Source organism: Mus pahari, chromosome 19 (genome assembly GCF_900095145.1).
Source record: "Mus pahari chromosome 19, PAHARI_EIJ_v1.1, whole genome shotgun sequence".
In the NCBI taxonomy this organism is placed as follows: domain Eukaryota; kingdom Metazoa; phylum Chordata; class Mammalia; order Rodentia; family Muridae; genus Mus; species Mus pahari.
The window spans coordinates 42564532-42589414 of NC_034608.1; the positions used below are offsets into that span (position 1 = coordinate 42564532).

General features: G+C 41.1%; 1 protein-coding gene across 2 annotated transcripts in view; it reads right to left on the reverse strand.

Moving 5' to 3' along the window:
* Adam18 (ADAM metallopeptidase domain 18) overlaps positions 1 to 24883 on the reverse strand; it is a 58847-nt gene that overhangs the window by 20600 nt on the left and 13364 nt on the right. For both annotated transcript variants that reach the window (XR_002381228.1, XM_021219390.1), the window contains exons 6-14: positions 24516 to 24684; positions 22207 to 22272; positions 20657 to 20728; positions 20297 to 20463; positions 19407 to 19488; positions 12985 to 13124; positions 11480 to 11663; positions 7676 to 7771; positions 4120 to 4318 (exon numbers count right to left, since the gene is read on the reverse strand). Coding sequence is in view for 1 of the 2 variants with exons in the window: in XM_021219390.1 (XP_021075049.1) it covers positions 4120 to 4318; positions 7676 to 7771; positions 11480 to 11663; positions 12985 to 13124; positions 19407 to 19488; positions 20297 to 20463; positions 20657 to 20728; positions 22207 to 22272; positions 24516 to 24684 (1175 nt within the window). In the remaining variant the exon portion in view is untranslated. The remainder of the gene's footprint in view (positions 1 to 4119; positions 4319 to 7675; positions 7772 to 11479; positions 11664 to 12984; positions 13125 to 19406; positions 19489 to 20296; positions 20464 to 20656; positions 20729 to 22206; positions 22273 to 24515; positions 24685 to 24883) is intronic.

Genomic DNA, 24883 nt, shown 5'->3' on the forward strand with positions numbered 1-24883 from the left:
GGGAGGGGAGAACGTGGAGAGAGGGAGAAGGGAAATGGAAGAAGGAAAGAGAGTAAAAGAGCAAGAGAGGGGGCAGGCAGCCCCTTTTATAGTGAGTCAGGCACATCTGGCTGTTGCCAGGTAACTGTGGGGCGGAGCCTAGAAGAAATGTTAACACTTAGAAGTTAGGAATACACAAGTTAAAAATGCTTTGAGATTTTGTGTTACCCAAGTCAGAATGGTCAAGATCAAGAAAGCAACTGAGAATTAATGCTAGTGAGGATGTCGGGAAAGGCAACACTCATTCGAGGTTTGTGGTTTGCAAACTGGTCCAGCCACACTGGAAATCAGTGTGGAGAATTCTCAGAAAGCTCAAAGAAGATCTGCTTTGTGATCCAGCCATCTCACTCCTTGGCATATGACCAAAACTTCGTATTCTACTCTGCAGATACTTGTTCGGCCGTGATGCTTTAGTCATGTTCATCATAGTCTGCAAACAGAAACAACCTAGACATCCTCTAACAGATTGGTGGATAGTGAAAATGTGGTACATATACACAGTATTATTAAATTCATCTATAAAATTGAACTCATAAAGTTTGCATTAAACAGATTCATCTAGAAAGTATCATACTGATTAATGTAACTTAGACCCAGAAAGACATAGATGCTGTATGTTCTCTCATATTTGTGGATCTTAGCACTCAATATTTAGATGTCAGTATATGGCTCATTTGTTAAGAGCACTGACTGCTCTTCCAGAGGTCCCAAGTTCAATTCCCAGCAACCACATGGGGTCTCACAACCATCTGTAATGGGATCTGATGCCGCCTTCTGGTGTGTCTGAAGACAGCTACAGTGTACTCACATACATAAAAATAAATGAAATAAATATTTTTTAAAAAGATACCAGGAAAGTAGAAGTGGATTATATGTGGGAGATTTCTTTAGTTGGGGTTATAGTAGGACACAGATGTTCATAAGGGGGAAATGGGGAAAAAATTAGACAAAGAATTAAACAGGGAAGAGGAAAGGGAAGGGGAAGGGAGGACAATAGAGAGAAGCAGACAGAAATGGGGGGAGAAATAAATAATACTAAGGATGTTTGAAAAGTTCATAGAGAAACATTATTTTAATGTTTATATGTATGTATGTACATACACACACATCTTAAGTGGGTATATATACACTCATTACATATATATGAAGTCATACCACTTGAAGTGATAATGCTCTCCACGAAGAGACATAGACTATCTAACAAAAAATTCTAAGACCAGGCATGGGAAAATTCCTTTCAAATTGTAGAACAGAGGAGTCAAGGAGACTCCCAAAATCATATCTGCTGTTGCCATTGCCTTAGTTGCCTCCCAGAAGTTGAAGGGAAAGTCCCTATTGCTGAAAACACTGTGTACTTCAGACACAATCAATGTGGATCAGAATGGAAACCTTCCCCCCTGAGAATTGGCCCTCACGCTATCTGAAGGTTTTGTGTAAGTTGCTGGGGGGAGCAAAGCAATCAAGTCCTTACCTAGCTATAACAGCCATGAACCGCAGCAATGGCCACGATAGCAAGCATCTTAAAGGTGTAACAGTGGCATCTGCCTGCATCCGGCGGCTAGCCAGCTGCTCTCTAATTGGACATAAGGCTCTTTCAATAGAAGGGAGTTCATGCTTGATACCACAAGCCAGCTTACTACCCAGAGGATGACCCACTACTGCTGCTATCCTAAACCACTATACTTTCTAACTGCATTCTAAGTCCTCATCCTTAGCCTCACAGGTAAGTGCAGCTCTCGCCCCTCACCCAAGAAGCCTCTTCTTCTTCATGAGAGAGACCATCACAGAAATCCACAACTGGTCAAAATGCAGAGAACACTGACTGTGGAGTGCCCAACCCCAAATGGTACATTGCCAGGACAGTTCCAATACAGCCACTGCACCTCAGGCTTAGGGGATATTTCAGAAGAGACGAAGAAAGAGCCAGAGGATTGGGGCATAGGCTGTTTGATCTCCCAAGCAACACCTAAGCAGGGCCCTGAACAGAGACAAAGACAGTTAACACGCCAGTGTAGAGGGTTCTCCGCCTAGATGAAGATCGGGCAATTAAAGGCTGATAAGATGGGGGGAAATCTGTCTTTTTCTGTATCAAGCTCCCTGATAATATAATTCAACCCCAAGGATTCAGATTCTAATACATACATTTAGGAGCAACACCAAAGGGACTCAACAGGCTCTACTACAGCTGTGCATATGTTTGAAACAATTATTAAAGAAGATGTCATAAATCTGAGAGACAGTTGGGAGAATGTGTGAGGAATTGTAGGAGCAGGGGAGTGTGGAAATGATATAAGTATAATGCTCATTATGAAATTATTAAAATTACACTAGACACAAGGGTTTAAACAGAGTTACTTTATGACAGGGCAACATTGCCCACCCCACCCCCCATCAGTCTTTAGAAGATAAAGTCCAGTGTCAGGAATGGGTTATGTCTTTTGGTTAGTGAGGTTCTGTAGATCCCCAAACATCACAGTTATTGACAATTTTTTTCATTACTTTCCAGAACTGAATGGGAAGATTCTGTTGCTGAAGATGCCACCAAACTGGTACTGACATGGAAATTTCATCCTTACTGGCTAGCTTTAATAATGCTAGCAGGTGAGATGCATGTTAGAAGCCCAGAGAATCAATCATCATACTTATTAAGCTGTGACCCTGCAAGCTATACTACAATGATCTGGGAAGACAGGCCCACTGGTGCAGTAGTGGGCAAATGTCCTGGAAGTGACCATATACTTTCTGATCCGATGTAAGGTCAGTTCTGTAAGATGTTACATATATATCTGGTAAAGTAATTTGGGGTAAGAACCTGTAGCTAGACAGGTCATATTTCCTAGGAGAGAGCCTATTGTTTCCATAATATTAAAAGGGCTCCTAATGACTTGTGAATATACCCAGCCCCCATTTGTCTGGGTGATTTTTCTGATGGCTCCTCCCTGTCTTCTGGCCACCCACCATGTTGGCTATGGCTGATTTTTCTCTAATTCTCTTACTTCAAGCTCTCACTTAGTGAAGTTCCTCTCCAGGTTTTGATGGGATCCTAACCCTTCCCTTGAGGTCATGTTGTCTTGGATAGAAAGCTCTATCATCCTAACCGCTCTCCCCTCTCAAGGACCAATCATAGCCACGGGTGTCTCTGGTCATTTTGAAGGATGGTTTCCTGTTAGCTCTTTTCCCAAATCCACACTATGATCTCTAACATTGCATTGTAAATTGGTTGCATTTTCAGATTATTTCAGTCACCCTACATATAGATAATCATGTTGGGGCACACTAAAAACACCAGCCGGCATGTAGGAGTCCTTATCTGGACTTCTCTAAAATGTTAGTTGAAGAAAAAAAAAAAAGAAAAGAAAAGAAAAGATGAAGAAGGCCAAGACAGGAGGATGACGAGTTCAAAGTCAGCCTTGACCATATAATGAGACTATCTCAAAACAAACAAAATGTGCCAAGAATCCTGAGCAAGGGTTCTGGGTGGATGGCCTGTGATTGCTGCTAAGTGGCAGTCCCACAGTCAGAAAACTCATGTGAGTGACATCCACTCCAAACTTTGTAAAGTTCATGTTCTCATACTGGATTATGAATGTGGTAGACAACAGCAAATTAAAGTGTCGCAATCTACTTATTTACTATTTACATTTTAATAGAATTTAGGAGGTATGCGCACCATTTTTTTCTTAAACCTTGAGAAAAGGCATGCATGCATACCAATTTTCTTGGAAAAATTTCTATCATGCCTATAATTTTTTTCTTTAATTTCAGCTTAGTTTCATTTTTTTAAAGATTTATTTATTTATTATATGTAAGTACACTGTAGCTGTCTTCAGACACTCCAGAAGAGGGCGCCAGATCTTGTTACAGATGGTTGTGAGCCACCGTGTGGTTGCTGGGAATTGAACTCAGGACCTTTGGAAGAGCAGTCCGTGTTCTTAACCACTGAGCCATCTCTCCAGTCCCCTAGTTTCACTTCTTAAAAGTGTGACTCAGACTCTTCCTCAACGAAGCTCTAGGGTAGGTAATATAAACCCTACAGAGCAGTCCAAGTTTAACACGAATACAGAAGTAAGCAAGCCGTACCTTTTCCAAATAAACTGACACATTGGTCATTGAGAGACTGACATCTTCCACTGTAGCAATATGCAGAGCCCAGCCTGCACAAATGGCCATTCAGTGCAAAGGTGTCAGGAACACAGTGGCTAGAGGATCCATCGCAATATTCTGTGAAGTCACACTCTGGGTCAACAGCTTTCCTACAGGGCGTGCCTGCTGCTGACAGCTGGGGACAGGAAAACAGATCAGGGGCTGTGAGTGACTATAGGTATTAGACAAAGAAAATGGCTAAACATGGCTGGTTGAGGCTAATTGAGGGGCTAAGAGACTTTTCCAAACTAAGAGTTCTAGAAAGGTCAGGTAAAACACCCGCCGGGATGCGCGGAGAAGGGCAACTCTCCGGGATATGCGTAGATCCCCACTTGCAGCCATTATGTCTTATGCTCTACAGCACGTAGAGCAGCACGTAGATTGAGAAGCGCGGAACAACTGTTCCTACCTATGATGTTGACAAGACCCCGAACCCAGTTTCAGCCTTGACTCTGACTAGCTTGTTTGTGTAAGAGATACATAAAAAGAATCTCTTTTATACTTGTAAACTACGAATGGAAATCACATTCTCTTTAACAGGAAAGTGCTTAGAATAATGAATGATTAATAATGTCCACCTGTCCCACCACCAATATTCCTTATTTTCAGAAAACAAGTGTCTCTCTGCATAGTTCAGATACAGTTTTGTGACTGATTGAATAAATTTCTGCTGCCATCTGTAATAAAATTTACAGTGTCCCAATGTTGACGTATCCATATATGTTGAAAACAAAGACACACACACACACACACACAAATATATATATATATATATATATATATATATATATATATATGCACAGCACACACATGTGCCTGTGTAGGAATACACACACACACACACACACACACACACACACACACACACACATTATAATCATCTGAAATTGAATCAACATTTAATAAAGGACAGATAAGTAAAAATAGTAATGAAAGAAAGAAATCTCAATTTAGAATTTCATATCCTGAAAACATATGTCAGAAAGGAATGAGAGGATCAGCAAGATGCCTCAGTGGACAGGAGGGGCTGCTGCCGCACGTGACAGCAGGAGTTCAATACGTGGAAGCCGCACGGTGGGAGGAGAGAACCGGCTCTTACAAACAGTCCTCTGACTTTTGTGGCAAAGACACACACACACACAGACACACAAATGATAAAAACTAATGAGAAATAAAGCCTTTCTTGGGCAAATAGTAGCTAAAACAATTCATTCTCAGTAGACCAGAATACAAGAAATAGTAAAAGATGGCTTTCAAGTTCATGAAATATGATTTGATGGATGGAATGTGGCTCAACAGTAGAGAGCATGCCTAGTGTGTATTGTACACAGGGCTGGCGTGTGCCTCAGTGCTAGAGTCCATGCCTGGTGTGCACACAGGGTGCGAGTTTAGCTCAGTGGTAGAGTCCGTGCCTAGTGTGTACACAGGGCTGGTGTGTTTCTCAGTGCTAGAGTCCATGCCTAGTGTGTACACAGGGCTGGTGTGTGTCTCAGTGCTAGAGTCCATGCCTAGTGTTTACACAGGGCTGGCGTGTGTCTCAGTGCTAGAGTCCATGCCTAGTGTTTACACAGGGCTGGTGTGTGTCTCAGTGCTAGAGTCCATGCCTAGTGTGCACACAGGGCTGGTGTGTGTCTCAGTGCTAGAGTCCATGCCTAGGGTACACACAGGGCTGGAGTGTATATAGCTCAGTGACAGCAGTTAGTAAAATGATACTTAAGAAATCTTAATAGAAAAAATAAAGTAAAACAAAGCTGTAAGCTGTATGGTTTTGCTCTGCCTTTAATTTGCCCAACCATCATGTGGGAACTTGGATTACCACATTTACTTTGGGAAATCATTCTTCCATTTTCCTAAAAAGTTCCATATCCATTTACTGAAGTATTCAGCAGGCCCCACTAGAAGCAACCAGCTAGAAGTGGGCTGTTAGATCCTTGTGAGAGCAGAATTATAAAAGTGGAAAACAGATTGGTGAGTGTTAGGGACTGTGGGTAGATTGTGGTGTGTGGACTGTGGTGTGGACTGTGGTATGGACTGTTGTGTGTGGACTGTGTGTGGGCTGAGTGTGGACTGTGGTGTGGACTGTGGTGTGTGGGCTGAGTGTGGGTTGAGTGTGGGCTGAGTGTGGACTGTAGTGTGTGGACTGTGTATGGACTGTGGTGTGTGGACTGTGGTGTAGACTGTGGTATGTGGACTGTGTATGGACTGTGGTGTGGACTGTGGTGTGTGAACTGTGGTGTGGATGTTGTGTGTGGGCTGACTACCTAGAAGGAAGAGGCCTTAGGAGGTCATGGAACCACCCACCCTGAGGAAGTTGCTGGCTATGGTGCTGGTTGTCCTAACGCCCAGAAACTCTCGTTATCCGAGTCTCACTGCACTAAATTAGACATTTCTAGAGAATTTGAGCAGATGATGGTACAAGACTGAACTGGTAACCCCAGAACTCAGGAGGATGCATCAGGAGGATTTCAGGCTTAAGGTCAGTGGGGGCTACAGTCTGGGAGCCTATCTAAAGATAACCAAAGGCCTGAGAATGGGCGAGGGCCAGGGTTCACTCTCCAGCACCACAGAGGTTGAGAGCAGTTGGGGGAAAGGAGCCTGTGAGATTGTTCTGGACTGGTGGTTTGCAGGAGCGAGAACCCTGGAGGACTCTGTGTTCTGCCGCTTGCCTTCTCTCTCACCTAGCCAGGCCGTGTTGGGGACACCGTGTGAGGGATGCCATGTGAGGGATGCTGTGTTAGGGATGCCGTGTTGGGATGCCATGTTAGGGATGCCGTGTTAGGGATGCTATGTTGGGGATGCCGTGTTAGGGATGCTATGTTAGGGATGCCGTGTTAGGGATGCCGTGTTAGGGATGCTGCTGCATCTCTGCCTCAACTCATGCCACCGTTTGTTGTGTTTCTGTATGATAATCAAAGATGCCTGCCACCAGGGCTGGTCAGATGGCTCAGTGGTTAAAGGCGTTGGATGCCAAGCCGGGAACCCGAGTCCTATCCCCAGAACACACATGGTAGAGGGAGAGGACCTAGCCCCACCAGTTATCCTCAGCTCTTCATACACGCATCATAACATGTGTGTGTATGTGCAAACATGAACCTGTACTAAAAATCAATAACAATATAATCACTCTGATGGCAGAAAACATTTTGACTGCCCACAGCCTGCCTTTTGCTTACCAGTCTGTGCTTTGCGTAGCACATGTTTTGTCTGCTGCTCACTTTATAATTTTCAGTCATCATTTATCCAACTTTATGAGTTACCTGATTATTGGCACGTTCCATAATGTAGCATGTACACTTTATCCTGTCTGTGCATTTAGATCAGTCGGTCTCTGTACTATAGACTAGGAAACACCAGTCTGGAGACGCCTTTTTAAGTTCATGGTACCTTAGCACGGAATCCCTGCTAGTTTCTTTGTGTTATTCCGTGTTGATGTGGTCCGTCTCGTCTTGTAACACAGGCTGAGGCTTCCCTTTGGTAGATGCCACCCACTCACCTCACACGTGGGCGTGCAGCAAGCTCCAGATCCGCACTGTGCTGACCCTTTTAGCCTGCACGTTTCATGGTCGCAGCACTCTTTAAATTGACATTCCTACAGTTTCAGAAGGAATAGGATTCTGGTCAGGACAGGACTCCCCCCACCACACACACACACACACACACACACACACACACACACACACAAGCACACACAGCTCCTTCCTTCCTTCCCTTCCTTTCTCAGATAGACTACTATGTAGCCACGGTTGCTCTATCATACAGCAGAGGGCACCAGTGCCAAGCCTGCCTGCCTGCCTCCACCTCCCAAGGGCTGGGATTTTAGGAGAGGCCACCACCACTTCCAGCTTTAATAACTCTCGCTCCTTTGTCTCCGCTTTAATTCACAAGCTATGCTCCTAACTACATCCATGGAGGCTTCACTCTCTTCAGCTTTTATTATTCCTAGAATCACCCAAAGCAGATGTAAAGGTAAGAACTAAGGGAACAGCACTGAAATCAGTTGTTGAGACATAACATGAACATTTGGTTTACTGGCTCAGAATCTACTGAGATGAAATATGTTTTTGAGGGAACTGTGACTTAATAGGAGAAATGCAAACTTACTTCAATTCTTCGATTTGTTTGATATCCGTTTCTATTGTGAATGAAACTAAACTTTAGGAAATGCAACCAAGACACATTATTTATTCATGACTCTCCCTCCAACAGTGTTAGGAGTAGCCTCTACTACATAAAACACCTACAGTTGTTAAAAAAAAAAAATAGAATATAGAGTTTGTACGTCATGACAGTGTTTGCAGGCTTCTAATGTCATAGCTATTTACATTGACTCGATATATGACACTTCAGTGATATCCTTCTTATTCATTTCACTTCTACAGAGTTCAAATGACCCCCATAACGCTTGATTTTTCCACCAAAGATACTTCAATCCCTCTCCTGTCTACTCTTGTAATTTCAGGTCATACTGTTTGGCCTTTAGTATCTTGTGGATGGTTCTTACAGAACACAAAATAGTGGAGCAGTATTGGGGGAGGGGGATCTGTCAACTTCAGAGTCGTGCACTAGGATTGATCATTAGGGGTATCAGTATGGAATGGGTCTCCCTGTTGTTAATTAGATTGTTGGAGTCCAGAGCAGGAGTGTAAAGTGACAACATTTAGTTATATTCATTAAGGCAGGTGCAGTTGGTATGGTGGGAAGTAAGGCACAGAACACAGCTAGCAGTCTTGACCTGCAGGCCAGAAGCTCACTTAGTGGGCAAATGCGGCTCAGACATTTTCTTAGAGTAACCCAGGCAACCATACCCAGGTGTCAGGCACACTGCAATCTTTATTGGGGACTGCTGGAAAGTATCTAGAATCAATATGATGGTTGGCATGACTGGACATCCAGCTTTTTTTTCTACCTATCAAGTATAGGCCAGTGTTTTCTCCTAGACACTACCTAGGCAACACAATCTGATCCTCTGGCTCTTAGAATCCTTCTGCCCCTTCTTCTGCAGTGGTTCCTGGGCCTTAGATACAAGAGTGTTTTGTAGATGCATCCATTGGGACTGGATTCCCCAACTCTCCATATTGATTGGTTGCGTTTTTCTATTACCAAGTGTCTGTCTACTGCAAGTGTAAGTTTCCTAGATGAGGGGTAAAGGCCACACATATCTGTGGGTATAAATAAAAATGTTTGTAGGTTGTTGTTTAGGATTGTGCTGGTTTAATAGAATCGTGGTTGTAGATTCTCCTCCAGTCACTGTGACCTCACTAGTCCTGATCAGTTGGCTAGGTCTCCTGCAGTTGTGTGGAGCTTAAGTCCAATGAGAGAGCCATTGGTTACCGCCAGGCGTGTGTGCCACTACTGCACTCTTTGGGTTATTGTGCCTGGTTGGCCATTGATATGGTTCATAGGTATCAAAGCAGGGAAGGTATGACAGTTGCCTCCTTCCTGTGGAAACTTGCATGGCACTTTATGGTACTACAAAAGTTAATCTGCATTCAGGTAAGTTCCAGCTTAGGGACCCCTGGGTCCTGTTTCTGAAGTGTGTGATATCATCATCAGTAGGGAATTACCTTACCCCTCATAGTAGTAACCAAGGACAACAGCAACAGGTTGTGTGTTTGGGGAGTCTCTCGAGAAGACAGCCCTTACAAAGACCTCAAAGGAAACCTTCTAATGTCTGCTACTGGGGTTTCTGTTAGGTGGTCTTTGGCTTTTTTTTGGCTCTGTCAGCCTGATGGGAAAAGTTCATTAAAACTATGCATATTTGTACACAGAGTTACATGTATTATAGGTTGAGGGTTTATTTTTCTTTCTCCCTTTCTTTTTGTAAATAATTACTAGTATGATTCCTTGTGTCCTTTTCAGCCATGCATAGTCATTTTTTTCCCTCCTTCCTTCTTCTTTATTTACCTCCCTTTTGAAGCTAAGTCTTTTTTATATCCACAAGCTGAACACTTGAGAGATGCTCAATAGTCTTCAGAACCACCAAGCCCACTCTGGTAAGTGCTAGAAACACTGGCGTGGCTCAGGAGCCACTCGCCCACCCACCTAACAACAAGGAGTACAAACATCCTTCGGCAACAGTGAGCATGGGGGATGTGCTACAGAGTAGTGACCATCAGCACACGTCTGATCGCTGGCGATCGCAAGCCCAACCGAGGCAAGGGGGGACCATGAGAAGATTATAAGAGGCTGTAGAGCGAAAACCCTGCATCCAAAGAAAAGTCTTTTATAATTCTAGACACTCGCATAGTAGCTACAGACTACATTGCTTCCTTCTTTCATAAAAGGCAGCAAGCACTGTCTTTTGCCAGGGCATCACATTTAGCAGCAGGAGAATGCAAGAGGACTGCAGCGTTGCATATCAGCAAAGTCAAGTAGCCTTTGGAAATCCATGTAATTAGAGACCATACAAGAATATGGACACACATACTGAATCGCGTTCACAGGTTTTTCTTTTCTTTTGTTTAAAGTAGAAGATGATTGAATCTTTAGGGATTTAATGATATGTAAAGAAGGAGATCAGCTTTATTTATGGGGAAAAAAAATGCAATTCCTGGCAGAGGAATCATGAAGATACTTTATAATACTTAAATGGAGGAAAGTTGTTAAATATTAAAGGACAGTCATTTTTATAATAGACTAAATATGGGGGGTTTGATTAGAGGGCTGTAGTGTGCATCAGAAATCTGGCTGATGGAATTATAATGAAGGACACCACTGAATTTAGAAATAATTTTTAAAGACACCCAAAAACTTGTTTGTTAATGAGATAAGACAACATACTATAAAATTAAAAAAAAAATTGAAGTCATGAGATACACGGGGGGAAATTGAATCAAATTTAGCATGTTTCAGTAAAAAACAGAGGCTTGGACCACTGGAGGTGCTTGTTACTGAGTTGTGGCCAAAATGGACTTCATACATTCATACATTCATTCTACACATTCAAAATACACTTCAGGCTGGCAGGTGGGGCAATGGCTATGCAACCAGGCCCGCAGACCACACTTGTCTTCTCAACTCAAGAGATGCCTAATATCCCAGCTGTCCTAATACTAGGGAGATTGAGGTAGGAGGGTCACAAGTTCAAGGTCAACCTAGGCTACACAGAACTCTGACTTACAAAAGAAAATGGCAAAAGAGGCCCAGAAAGCAATTAACTTGTTATAGTCTCATCCTCAGTGTCAAACATATGGTAAAGATGTCATAGCCTGCACCCAGCATGCAGCGTAACAACGGGAACAATGGGACAATGGGCAGATGGGACCAACCGTGGTCAAGCATGGCGTTCACCACTCACCATCTCGTTTCCACAGTCACATTCCTCGCCGGCTTCCATGATTCCATTGCCACACACGGCTTGCTTTTGTTGTGATGCGTGCACATTTGACAGGTCACCAAGACACTGCGTGTCAAATTTTGATGCATAGTTCATGTAGTCATGCAAGCTACAGTTGCTAAAAGTCTTCCTCCCACTGGAACTCCTACAGTGAAAAGATATTCTCTGATAAACCAGCCCTACTAAAACACCACATCCTGACTGTGCATCACTGGTAAATCATGTGACCCTCAGGACATGTGACCTACAAGATGGCTCAAATAAAAAAAAAATGCATACTTCAGTGGAGGTTCGATGTAAAACTGGAGTTGTACATTGCTTCTTTTTAATATAGTCCACAATGCTACATTTCTTACAAACTGCTATAATTGTACTCTACAATTGGGTTAGACCTCGTGACTGTGATCAAGGCCTAATAAAAGTCAGGGATCTGATTACGCAGTACAGATTCCACCCTCTGCGGTTCACTGTGACTTGTGCCTAGTGTCCTCTTTCTCTTCTTCTTTTCTGTCTATCTGAGGACAGTGCACGGTGCCTCTCATTTGTAAAATCTCTCCTTGGACTACAGATTCTGTCTCATATGGCTCAAAATACTGTCCATCTATCATGTCTACTTTATCATTTCACATATAACTCATAAAATTCCTTCAAAACTAGTTTTAAAATACTGGTTCCGATTAAGTTAAATGTACATTTACAAGAAATGTGATAATTTTGTAAGTCGTCTCATTTGATAATTAACATATGCTTTTTTTCTAGAATTGTTCACTCTACATTTTTTAACGTATTTATTCTTTGTTCTTACTGTGGATTGTCTCTGTTGAGTTTTCTAGATAAGGAATCAGAATGCTTGCAAATTAATGACATTTTCCCCCTTCAAATCCTCCCTCCATTTTTTTTTTTTACACCAAAATAGTAACCAAAGCTGCCAGAACTGTATTGGATCGTTGAGTGTGTCTTTAGGCAACAAAGTAGCAACAGTATCATGTGCTTAGGTAAGACTTTACAGTTTTCTTCAACATTAAGTTATTTTCCTCTAGTTCCCTCCAATAAAAAATCTTACTATGTAGCACTTTCCAGACTCATACATCACATGTAAAATATTTTATATGATATTAAATATAACAATTTCCCAACTTATAATATGGAAATTAATAAAAAATCCAATGTTTACTAAATCATAAAGTTAATCTTGGAAGAATGTATGTACAATTAGTCATGATTAGGGGCCGGAACGATTGCTTAGCAGTTACAAGCTGGGTTTGATACCCAGTATTTCACAGATGTTCACAAACTTCTGTAATCTCAGTTCTAAGTGATCTTGGATCTGGTGCCTTCTTCTGCCCTTAGTGGGCACCAAGCAGGCATGTGGCATAAAGAAACACATGCAGGCAAAATATATGTAAAATAAAATAAGTAAGTCTAATACAGAATTTAAAAATAAAATTCATCATTAGAATTCTTACAATGCTCCCTGCTGCATTATGCATGGAGCGCCGGGACAGGAACAATTACTAACATCGTCGTCGTATGTTAATCCTATGTGAAGGCCAATCAGTTGAGCGATAACCACTGAGAGTCCCTCCAAGCCTATGTCTCCTGGACACTAAGAGACAATTGAAGAGAGAAATTATTATTTCTTTAATTTTTTATTATTATTTTCTTTATTTACATTCCAAATGCCATCCCGAAAGTTCCCTATACCCCACCCCACCCCTGCTCCCCTACCCACCCACTCCCACTACTTGGCCCAGGCGTTCCCTTGTGCTGGGTCATATAAAGTTTGCAAGACCAAGGGGCCTCGAAGAGAGAAATTATTATGTAAGAATAAAACAAAGGTAAGTGATAAACGTCTTTGAAATAACAAATTTTTATTCTCTACTTCTTTTTATGTTGAGCATATTTTGTTTATCATAATTTGCTTTGCTAGGCATATCTATGCTGATTGGCTACTTTAATTTAGTGCAAGTTTTTATTTGTGTATTCATTAAAACCAAGTGATATATATATAAAGTAAAAAACCCTACAAAACTGCACATATTGCACACATGTGTATGACTTGAAACAGAAAAATTCTATGGGTATGTAAAAATAAGTAGCTAATAGGTATACTTCCCATATCTGTAGTATTTAAGTTTGAAATCCCAAGTGTTAACATGTGAAGGTTAGAGCCAGAACAGGGAGGACATTGGGAATGACACCCAATTTGGGAACATTGGATTTTGTGGTAAAATATAGTAGCTGGTGTCTTAATGCCCAGTCTTCTACTTTTAAAATATTCTAACTGAAAATAAACGATTGGCTAAAGTCACACAGAGGAAGAGACCCCCTCAAAATAAACCAACTTTCATGTTAAAATTTTCAAAATCATTTCAGCCACAAAACTATGAATATGAGTACTGCAGACACAAAACCTGCCATACTGCACCCATCTCCGAGGTCTAGCTTGGAGACTCTGTCTGATGTTCAGCTCATCCTACTCTCCTCAACCCACCACATCTGGCCTGATCCAGATCCATTGCCTCAACTGGTGCTGGCCGCAGTAGCCTGAACTGCTTCCCACCTCTCCCTCCTATGCCAACTCAACATCTCTACCCCGTTATTCCCTATTTCAACATGCCAGGCTTGGACCAGGACACACATTCTGCACACCAGCTCAGCCCTCCCTTTCACTTGACCTCATTCTATCTAAGCCAGTGGCTCTCAGCTTCTCCTCACACTGAGGTGACTCCCATAAGGTGAGCCATGAGGTGACCAACCATAAGATTATTTCATCGCTACTTCATAACTGTACCTTTACTACTGTTATGTTATAATATAAATATCGGATATGTATCCCCAAAAGGGTAGCTAGCCACAGGTTCAGAATCGCTGATCTAAACCATTTCTAACTTCTAGCCCCAACCCGTCCCCAGCCCTCTCTTCTGTCCTAACCTCTGTCCATATTAGACACAGAACTAACAAAGAGTTTCACAGGCCCAGAGTTCATTGCCAAAAAAAAAAAAAAATCAACATTCTGAAAGATCAAACAAGCATCTCCCCCCTCTAAAACTGACCAGTCCTGTAGAAATGTTTGCCAATTAGAATTACTTAGATGAACCCCAGGAAACAGAATTTAAAAGAAAAACCATAAACTTCACCAAATAATTCAAAAGGTTTAAAGCAGACACAAAGAAACAGTCCAATGAAAGTAAAGAGAAAAATGTCTATGTGATGCCCAAGAAAACAAATAAAAGGTCGATGGAGAGGAAGACAATTCAAGACTTGAAAGTGGAGTTTAGTAAAGAGATAGAAACATTGAAAAGGACTCAAGATGAAATGAATATGGAATTAAAAAATCTGGTAATTTAACTAAAAACTGTCAACGGGAATTCTTATAAGGAGAATTGGATTGACCAGATGATAGACTATCAGGACTCAATGATAAGTAGAGGATCTGGACCAAATAAGCAAAGAACGTGAAAAAAAAATTAAGAGCATAGGAAAAAGCTATGCAGGAAATGTGGGGTGCCATGGAAAGATCAAAACCTTCAACTTGTAGGAATAGATGAGAAAGGAATTTCAACTCGATGGCAGAGACAAGAACGTCAAGAAGATCATAAAAGAAAATTCCCCAAAGCTAAGGAAGACATAGCCATACAGATATAAGAAACAAGGAACACCAAAGAGACAAGACAAGGAAAGAAAGTCCCCATGGGGAATGAAATAGTAACAAAAGCCTTCCACAAACAAACAAACAAACAAACCCTCCAGGGCCAGCTAAGTTCACAGCAGATTTCTACCAAACTTTCAAAACGACCATTCCAAAGAACAGAAATAAAAGGAGCTCTCCCCAATGCATTCCATGAAGCCAGTACCCCAAAAAGTAGGTACCATCAATACCCCCCCAAAATAGGTAAAGATGCAACAAATGAGAACTACAGTCTGATGCCAATGAATGTAGGTTCAAAGCTCTCAACAAAATACTTGCTAACAGAACATAGACATAAATAAAAAGATTATCCACCCTGTGGTCAAGTTGGTTTTATCTCTAAAATGTAGGGATTGTTCCATGTATACAAATTGACAAATGTAATTAACCACATTACATGATCATCTCAATAGATGCAGAAAAGGCTTTTTGGGGAAATCTAACATTCCTTCAAGATAAAGGTCCTAGAGAATGTAGAAGTAGAGGGAACATACCGGGCATAATAAAGGCTATATATGAGAAACACACAGTCAATGTCATCCTAAATGGAGAAAAACTTGAAGCAATCCCACTGAACACAGGAACGAGACAAGGCTGTCCACTCTCCCCCTCCCTTTCAGCATTGTGTTTGAAGCACTCACTGAAGCAGTAAGGCAAGAGAAGGAAATTAAAGGAACACAAATAAGGAAAGAAGAAACCAAACTATCATTATCTGCAAATTATATTATTATTATAATGTATTATATTATTCATAAAAAACTCTAAAAATTCTACTTCTAGAAATGATAAACAGATTCAGCAATGTGGCAGGATACAGAATCTACTTGAACAAAATCAGTTGCTTGTCTATAAACCACCAACAAGCAAACAGAAAAAGAGGCCATGGTCACAATCGCATTCACAGTAACCTCAAAGGAAAGAGCTTGGCATCAAGACGCTATTACTGAAGACATCACATGCTGCAGTCATACAACATGGGGATATCCAGCTGGTAAACATGCTTCACTCATACAACATGGGGATATCCAGCTGGTAGTCAACTGGAGGCTTCATCTGTTATGGATGGTTGTCACAGTGTTGGAAGGTACTGTGCACACTACTGGAGGAGAAAAGCGATCACCAGTCTCATGCATCAGTCTGAACACTAAGAGACATGTTAATGACCAGGCTGCAAGATCTGCCTGTTAGTGCAATAGTGGCATGCACATTTCGAGAGCATTTGACCAGTCTACGAGATGGAACTTATACCTGCTACCGTCACAAGACCAAGAATCTGTGTCTAGGTAGGTCATGGTCCCTAGTGGAAAATCTTTTATTCTGCTAAACAGACACAGCATCACCGTGACTCCTCATGGCTCACTGCTATACCTGTAGGCCAGTGCATCTCTTAGCCCTCATAGGAGAAGCCTTATCTTTCAGTGAATGGCGGTCAATGTAGAGATCCATAAATGGCCAATGTGCAGAGAATAAGACTCGGGAGTGATCAGTCCTAAATGGGAATCTGTATCATATTCCTCCCTCTAAAGTTCAAGGATCTATAGGGGAGAGGGAGGCAGAAAGATGTAGAATCAGGGATGGTAGATGACTTCCAGGAAACTGTTTTCCAGACGTAACAAGGCAGGCAGATATAGACATAAAACTCATTGCAACTATGACAACATGCACAAATTCAAGCCAGACAAAAATCCCAGCATGGGGGAGGGGAGGAGACGATGAGACCCCACCCTCTAGCTGAGGAGCTGTCATCGGCATTTGGTTGCTGCTGGGAGAGGAAAAGTCATTTTCTAGTGGCGTGAGACAACCCCCCCCCCCCGTACCTAGCAGTAGTCTGCCAGTGCGAACTGGACTTGATGGGTTTGAAAGAGAAGGTGAGGGAGAGCGAAGGTAGAGGCACTGAGGGGATGAACATGATTTTACTTCTCAATCCAGGAACATCACCGCCTGAGTGGAGAATTGTTATCAGGTCTCAGATCTAGGGGGTAGGTCTGGTGCTGCGATTTATCAAATGCTAAATATTGTCCCCGAGCTCTGGTTGCTCCCCCTACACATAAGGAGATCCTCCTGTCTACTAAATGATGCTGTGTAAACCTTGCACCTTAAGTTTCTCCTCACTGGTTAATAAAGATGCCTACAGCCTGTGCTGGGCAGAAGGAAGGGGGCGGAGCAAAGGTTCATAAGCTTGGCATCTGAGGTAGGGACCAGGAGAGAGAAAGAGGCAGAAGGAGAAAGTTGCCACAGGGTTAGGTAGATCGTGAGCCTATGGCCACGAGGGCTGTCCTGATGGAGTAGGAGTGGTCCAGGTAGAACATGGCCAGAGATATCTCTGGGATCACCACAAGGGAGTAGGCAAAATAGCAGAGAAGGTTCATCTCTGCCCAGCTCTAGTACGTTAAAGCTTATAAATCTAAAGGTTTCTTTTCTCTGGGAACAATATGGACTGATGTGGGGTAGAAATCCATAATAAATATTTAAAGACAACAAGGTGGTGTAGCAACCCCCCAAAATGATAATAATCACTACACATAGAAAAGCGCTCTCAGGGAGAAAGGAGATCTGCAGACAGAGAAGCGAGCAGCTAAACTGATTGGACTCTGCTCCAAGTGTGATCCCATTGCCTTCCCATGACCTTCCAGTCACCTGTACTGACACACACATACAAGCTGGAGGGATGAACGCATAGGGCCATGGGGTGCCTGGAGCAGGGGCTGAGAAGGTTCGGGATCTGAGAGCACATAGGTGAGGGAGTGAGGTGGAAAGAAGTGAGTAGAGACACTGAGGGATGAAACGGAACACTGACATTATAGAAAGGATGACGCAGTCAAGTGATTTTAAGTGTTTGTATATAATTAACACAGATTAGAGCAAAAAAAAAAACAAGAAATGAAAGGAAAATTAATATAGTACAATACATCGGGTCAGCCATTCATTCATATCCACACGGGAAAGGCATCTATATATCCAGCATGTTGGAGGACAAGGGAGAGTGTGTGAGGACACAAAGTCCTTAAATATGTGTACAGAGCAATGTCCCTATCGCTGTGACCCTTTAACACAGTTCCTCATGTTACAGGACCCCAGCCGTAAAGTTATTTTTGCTGCTACTTAACAACTGTGATTTTTGCTACGGTTATAAATCATGATGTAAATATCTGTGTTTTCCAATGGTTTTAAGTGACCCTGAGAAAGGGTCATGGACAATTGACCCCCAGAGGGTTTCAGGACCCACAGGTTGAAACTGCTGCTATAGAGGACACAGCAAGCAACAAACAGGTGAGGGAGGAAGTCTGACTTTCAATTCCCAGGGGAAAGCTAAGGCAACTGGAGACTAGTAAATTTCAAGGTACACACACACACACACACACACACACACACACACACAAAATTAACTGAATATTTAGAAGAACCAAATGCCTTCTGAATCACACAGCTCCCGTGAGAATTGGCTTCCCCCTTTTCGAAGTCAGTTGCAGAAACACAGAGTCGGTGAAACGTGAATCAGAAAGGCACATGCTCCCAAGGAGACAAAGCGAGTACTGTCACATCACAGCTGTGCAGCCTGCACTGTGTGCAGCGGCAGAAAAGATGACACAGTCCCCAGAATGTCTCCAGAGTAGAGAAAGAAGTCTTTCTCAAACCTGTAGGAAGGCAGCCATGGCTTGGACAAACCAGTGTGGTGTGATTTAAATCCGGGAAGAGCCATCCATTGTGCAACCTAAGCGAGTTAGTATTAGTTCACTTTTGGCCCCTAAGAGAATGAAATGAAAATTCTGAAAATAGCGTGAAGTGTTGTGAAGTGGAAAACACAAGTTGGTGGCTTTTGCTACTTGCTAATCTTGGACACATAGAGGCATCTTTACTTTGGGGCTAATGTTTCAGTTATTTAAAAGTCCAAGCAAACTTTAGTAACTGTCACAACCAAGTAGTGAAAGGATGTTGGAGGCTTTGTATTATACTAATTATACTTGAAATTTATAATGCAATGGGACATTTTTAAATTTGAACAATTTTGTCCCAAGAGACGACTAATAATAATGATGATGATGATGATGATGATGATGTGTGTGTGTGTGTGTGTGTGTGTGTGTGTGTGTGTGTGTAAACACCAAATTCTTTGAACCATTGGGCCACTCCACAAACACGTACAAAGTATAAGGTTGTTGAAAAGTAGTGATATAGTGAAGAATGAAAACTACGTACCATGCCAACACCCACAACATAGCTTTTATTGCATATTCCACCTGGTGATGCTGCTCCGATGTATTTCGGGTGTCTCCTGTAACTACACCATGACAGGTTGACTTTGCATTCACGTAGGTATGTAGAACACTACATAAGCATGTATTTACCTCCTTAAAAGTTTACTTGAGAAACATAACAAGTTCCAATCTGGATAGATTATAAAGTATGCAAAATAACCAAATTATTGCAAATATTCATTTGATATCAACTTTTTTCTTCGGCTAGTTCCCAGATTGAATATTAGTTTATTATCTGAACTGCTAATAAGTCTCCCTTATTGTGCAGTAACTCCTTAGGTCACTAAAAGTTGAAAAGTAAAGAAAAGAACTTTTAACTGTACAAAAAGCAAATTTGATACTAAATTATCATAAAGAAACTGATACAAATCTATTCCTGTGAAAAAGTAGACATGAAGTACATTAATCTATACAGGTAACATTAAACAAACAATTTTATATTATTAGATTAGACTGATATAATTTGCAGTAAAGCTGATATCATACAAACTCATGGAATTCAGGATTTGCTCACATTAATTCCACTTTAAATACGAAAACATGCCAATATAAAATTGATCACCATTTTATTTTTAAGCTGCCATCTTTATAGCATACATGTATATCTTATATATACATGTACATATCTATCTATCTATCTATCTATCTATATCTATATGTCTATATAGATATAGGAAAGCCAGGGCTATACAAAGAGAAATCCTTTCTCATATAAATAAATAAATAAATAATTCAAAGCATCCTACAGAAAACTGAAGAATACAATGAACACAAAAATTTTGCTTAATGGAATTATTAATCTGTTTATCATGCACAACTCTGTCTACTTACATGAGTAAGTGCGTTATTTCATTGGACTGTAGGGTAAGATAGTCTCGTTTCCAGCCCAAAAGTCTTTGTAAAATATCAGTAGCATTTCCATCAGTAGAAATATGATTTTTATCTGACCACAATTCCAAGGAGGCTAACACAACACTCAGTTTCAGCTGAGTGAACATCTAAGAATAGGATCACAGTGTGTTTGAAAAACTTCAATTATTATATCAGAAATACAGGAAAAAGTTCACTAGAGTATTCAGAACATTGAGCTAATAAAATATATTCAAGTCATTAATTTTCCATACTTTCAAAATGCAAATTATAGTCAAAGTTTTTTTCATGAAATTAGAGGTCTGAAAATGAAAAACTTACAGCATTAACAAGCCCAATAATCTGGAAAATCTTCTGTGTTATGGCCATAGTGTCAGATCCCATATAATCAAACTGAAATACAAATTTAATTTTTTAAGAGTAAATTTTTAAGTAAATTTTGAACTGCTAAATTATTTTGGCAGTACAGGACAAGTATAGGATTTATTAGGTCTTTCTTTCTTTCTTTCTTTCTTTCTTTCTTTCTTTCTTTCTTTCTTTCTTTCTTTCTTTCTTTGAAACAAGACCTCTCTTTGCACAGCCCTGGCTTTCCTGGAACTCGCTCTGTCTATCAAAATTCATGTACAAGGATATTAATGGCAACTTTGTTCTTCATAGCTTCAAGCTTTAGTATAAGAAGGAAAACTATAAATTAATCTTCAAAAACACTGTGCTGTGCAAAAGAATAGATACTATATAGTTTGTGACCTATCTTCCATGCTCATGATTTCCATAACCTTACAACATTATATACCAAAAAAATGTAAATGAGCACAAAGGCTGGGGTACACGTGTGATTTGATGTCTGCATGTACATACGTGTTTTGATGTCTATGTTATGTAAAAACCAGAGTGACGTATTCCCCACTTCACTTTCTGTATACTTTGTATACAAAGTCCTGGGGATTTCTAAGCCTTGCTTCTCAAAGTCCATGTGTACCAGGTTTATCGATGCTGCTCAGAAAGCCCAGGCAACTAGCAGCCAGCAGCCCCTTCCCCTGGTTTATTCTCAATTTATTCTGCAAAAGCAGCTTTGAATTTTCTATGTTGTGGCTTACGTGAGGGATTTTGCTAGCCAACGTTTCCCCAGGCCTTAGACTCTGAGAGATGCGAGTCACTGGTCAAGTCCTATGTTTCCATCTTCAAACACCTCGGTTATCTCTCCCATCATCCCCTCCTCTGCCCTACATGCCCATCCCTCTGCCCACTTAAACCTACATCCCCATTATTGAATCTGATCTAAACTGATTCTGTGCTGCTGCAAACTGTCTTTGGCCAACCCCATCTGCGTGTGGGGTGAGACACAAGGCCCTGCCTCAGGTTGAGACCCTTCCCCCACACCCGATGCTCACTTCCTTTCAAGGTGCATCAACCCACAGAGTAGCATATTTCAGAGTCTCCAGATTTGGGATCCTATGACTGTGTGCATCTGCTAAATCCTATCCACCCTAAAAAACTTTGCTATGGACACTGTATTTATCAACACTTTCTTTATTTTTAACATACACTGACTGCATCGCAGTGCAATTCTCCATAACTCTCTTTTGTTGTCTTTTCAAAATTGAACTTAATAAAGCAGATAACATTGGGTGAACAGGCTTATAAAAGATAGCGAAACACACACATATACATAAATAAACAAATACACCTGTGAGCTCAAAGAAAACCAATACATTCTGTCTCCATTTTTGCTGTTGTTAAGGAAGGGAGGAAGGTAGAAATGGAGAAGGGCGGGAGAGGAGAGGAGCTTGATGGGAAATAGGATGGTAAAGGGCAGAAGAGAAGGGAGAGCCAAGGGGACTGATCAGAGGCAAAGAGGGAGACTGACTTACCAAAAATTTCCCCACTATAATGTGCAATTTTAGACTTTGAGGTAACAGTTGTGAATGTTTTTTATCCTGGAAAACAACCAAAACATATTAACTGATTGTTACTGTGTGCTAAGCTTCCTGAAAGTGAAGTTAATGTGCAAAAAAACAAATCAGGACAGACACACATATAGCCATCATCAAGACCTAAACATTCAAAACTATGACAGAACGTTATTTTTGCTTCAAAGCATCCTGGATGTGAGAGGTTCCCTGTGAGGGCTTCACTCTTACAAGGACAACTCCAGACATTGGTGGGTGCTGAGAGCACCTGATAGGCTAGTCAATCATAAGAGGTCTGCCCTAAACACATGTGCAGACATGAATGATCTCAGTGGGCTGTATTTATAAAATTCTCTCTCTCTCTCTCTCTCTCTCTCTCTCTCTCTCTCTCTCTCTCTCTCTCTCTCTCTCTGTGTGTGTGTGTGTGTGTGTGGTGTGTCCACAAGTGCACATGTGTGTGTAAGACAATCACAATTAAAGAATAAGAAGCCATGAATTTGAAGAATAAGAGGAATTAGAGAGAGAGAGAGGACCGGTAGGGAGAGAGTGAAACAAAACCATAAAAAATTAAAAGCCCGAATGGCAGCTACCAATTGAGAATTAGTCTTCATCAGGTTCTCATGTGCGGCTTGCACACTCATTTGTGTCACACGGTCTGCAGATGAGAACACTGTAATTTTAAGAGAAGCCAGTTGGTCTTTCCTGATGGGTTGTGCCGTAGATTTGTCCCTTGGGTTCTAAATCACTTTCAAGTGTTTTTATTTCCACTAATGGTACACTCACAGTTGTTTACCATGTGAGATTCCAGCTGAGGCTCATTTTATTTCCAAAATAGATGATGTAAACACACACTATCTTATATTGATATATAGTATCTATGTATCTACTTATCTTAATGCTGATTTTTAGTTATATGAAATTCATCTATCACTTTCAGAAAAAAAATGTAGCCTTTCCTAAGCTAAACCTTACAGTCCCATAAATGAATAGTATTTCCTCCATTTACATAGTTCTTTATTAAATCAAGACTGCAGTTTGTGTGAATGATGTTTCTACACTTCCCCTGCTATTCACAGGCTTGTGGTGGATTTTTATATGCCAGTCTGATATTCCCTAAGTACGTATTACACCATGGGATGCAGGAGTATTACACAGTCCTCTAGGGAATCCAGTATCATGACGGGTGAGGAGATTCAAGGAGATGACCTGGAGTATATCAAACTTTTTTTTAAAGATTTATTTATTTATTATATGTAAGTACACTGTAGCTGTCTTCGGACACCCCAGAAAAGGGAGTCAGATCTCATTATGGATGGTGTGAGCCACCATGTGGTTGCTGGGATTTGAACTCAGGACCTTTGGAAGAGCAGTTAGTGCTCTTAACCGCTGAGCCATCTCTCTAGCCCCTATCAAACTTTAATAAGAGTGAATAAGTGAATTCTTAAGACAAAGATGCACAGATGTCTCTCTGTTCTAGGAGAAGCTAGCTTATCGCCAAGGCTACTCTCAAAACAATTTGATAAACGTCTGTTTCTGCTGATGAGGAAAAGGGGTTTTCCCTTTTGAACAAGTTTCAAATGGCACGACTTCAGCAAACTTCAGTTCTAATTAGCCAGAAGGATATATCAACTCTCTAATTAAGTTGGAGGGAAATATCTACTCTCTATTTCTCAATATTGTCCAGGAGAAACTGTTCAGTGGGTACCTGTCTTCCAGTCATGTTTGTGCAATGAATGAGGGCAGAGCCCTCAACTAAATTTCTCATTTCTATGCAGCTTATTATTTCCTGGGTAGGCTTATGAGTGAATCCTTTTAATTTTAATCCTTTTAATTGCTGTTAAAGCTTACTAGCATTTCTATCTTCAGTAATACAAAAACAATTGCCTATCTTAGAACACATGTTCAACTAGTATGTAAAGCATGTTCAATTAGTACAGCTACATATGAAACAGTGAAAACACTTTCAAAAGGCTACTGAAAATAATGGCTAATCTTTCTGCAATGTTTAATGGTTTCCAATAACAAATGTTTCCTATGAAAAATAGTTAAGATGAAAATGTTACAAATACACCATAAAAGTAATAAACTTCAAGTATAATATCAGTAATTTTCCAAGTTATGTGAAATTTGAATGCTTTATGTCAGGGTGTAGAACAAAAAGCTGTGAAATGTGTTATTTCCACCCATTAGCTGACTAGTCCCCCTTCATGACTGGCAAATGATGGGAGTGGTTTGCCAGTGTCCCTTACCACCAGAACCCTTCCCATTACCTGCTCATTGAAATGGCCTTTATCAAGCTGGCCTGTCTGCCAAATATGGCTGTCATTTCCTGCTAGCATTGAGCTGTTGTTCTTCACTTGATAAACTATGTGTTCAAACCTTGCTGAAGACTCCAGCGGTTCAATTCCATAGCTGACATTTTCCAACTGCAAGAATCCCCTGAATGTAGAAAGGCAATTATTATCAAAACCATGCATGCCCCCCCTCAAAGCTATCGCCTGAAATGTGGGACACTAGAAACCACGGCAAAGCAAATGATCGTATGCAATTTTTTTTCCTGTTTGCTTTTGCATTCTCAGATCAGACAGGTTAAAAGCAATCTGTAAAGGGTTAATGCAGATAGAAAGACAGAAATGGG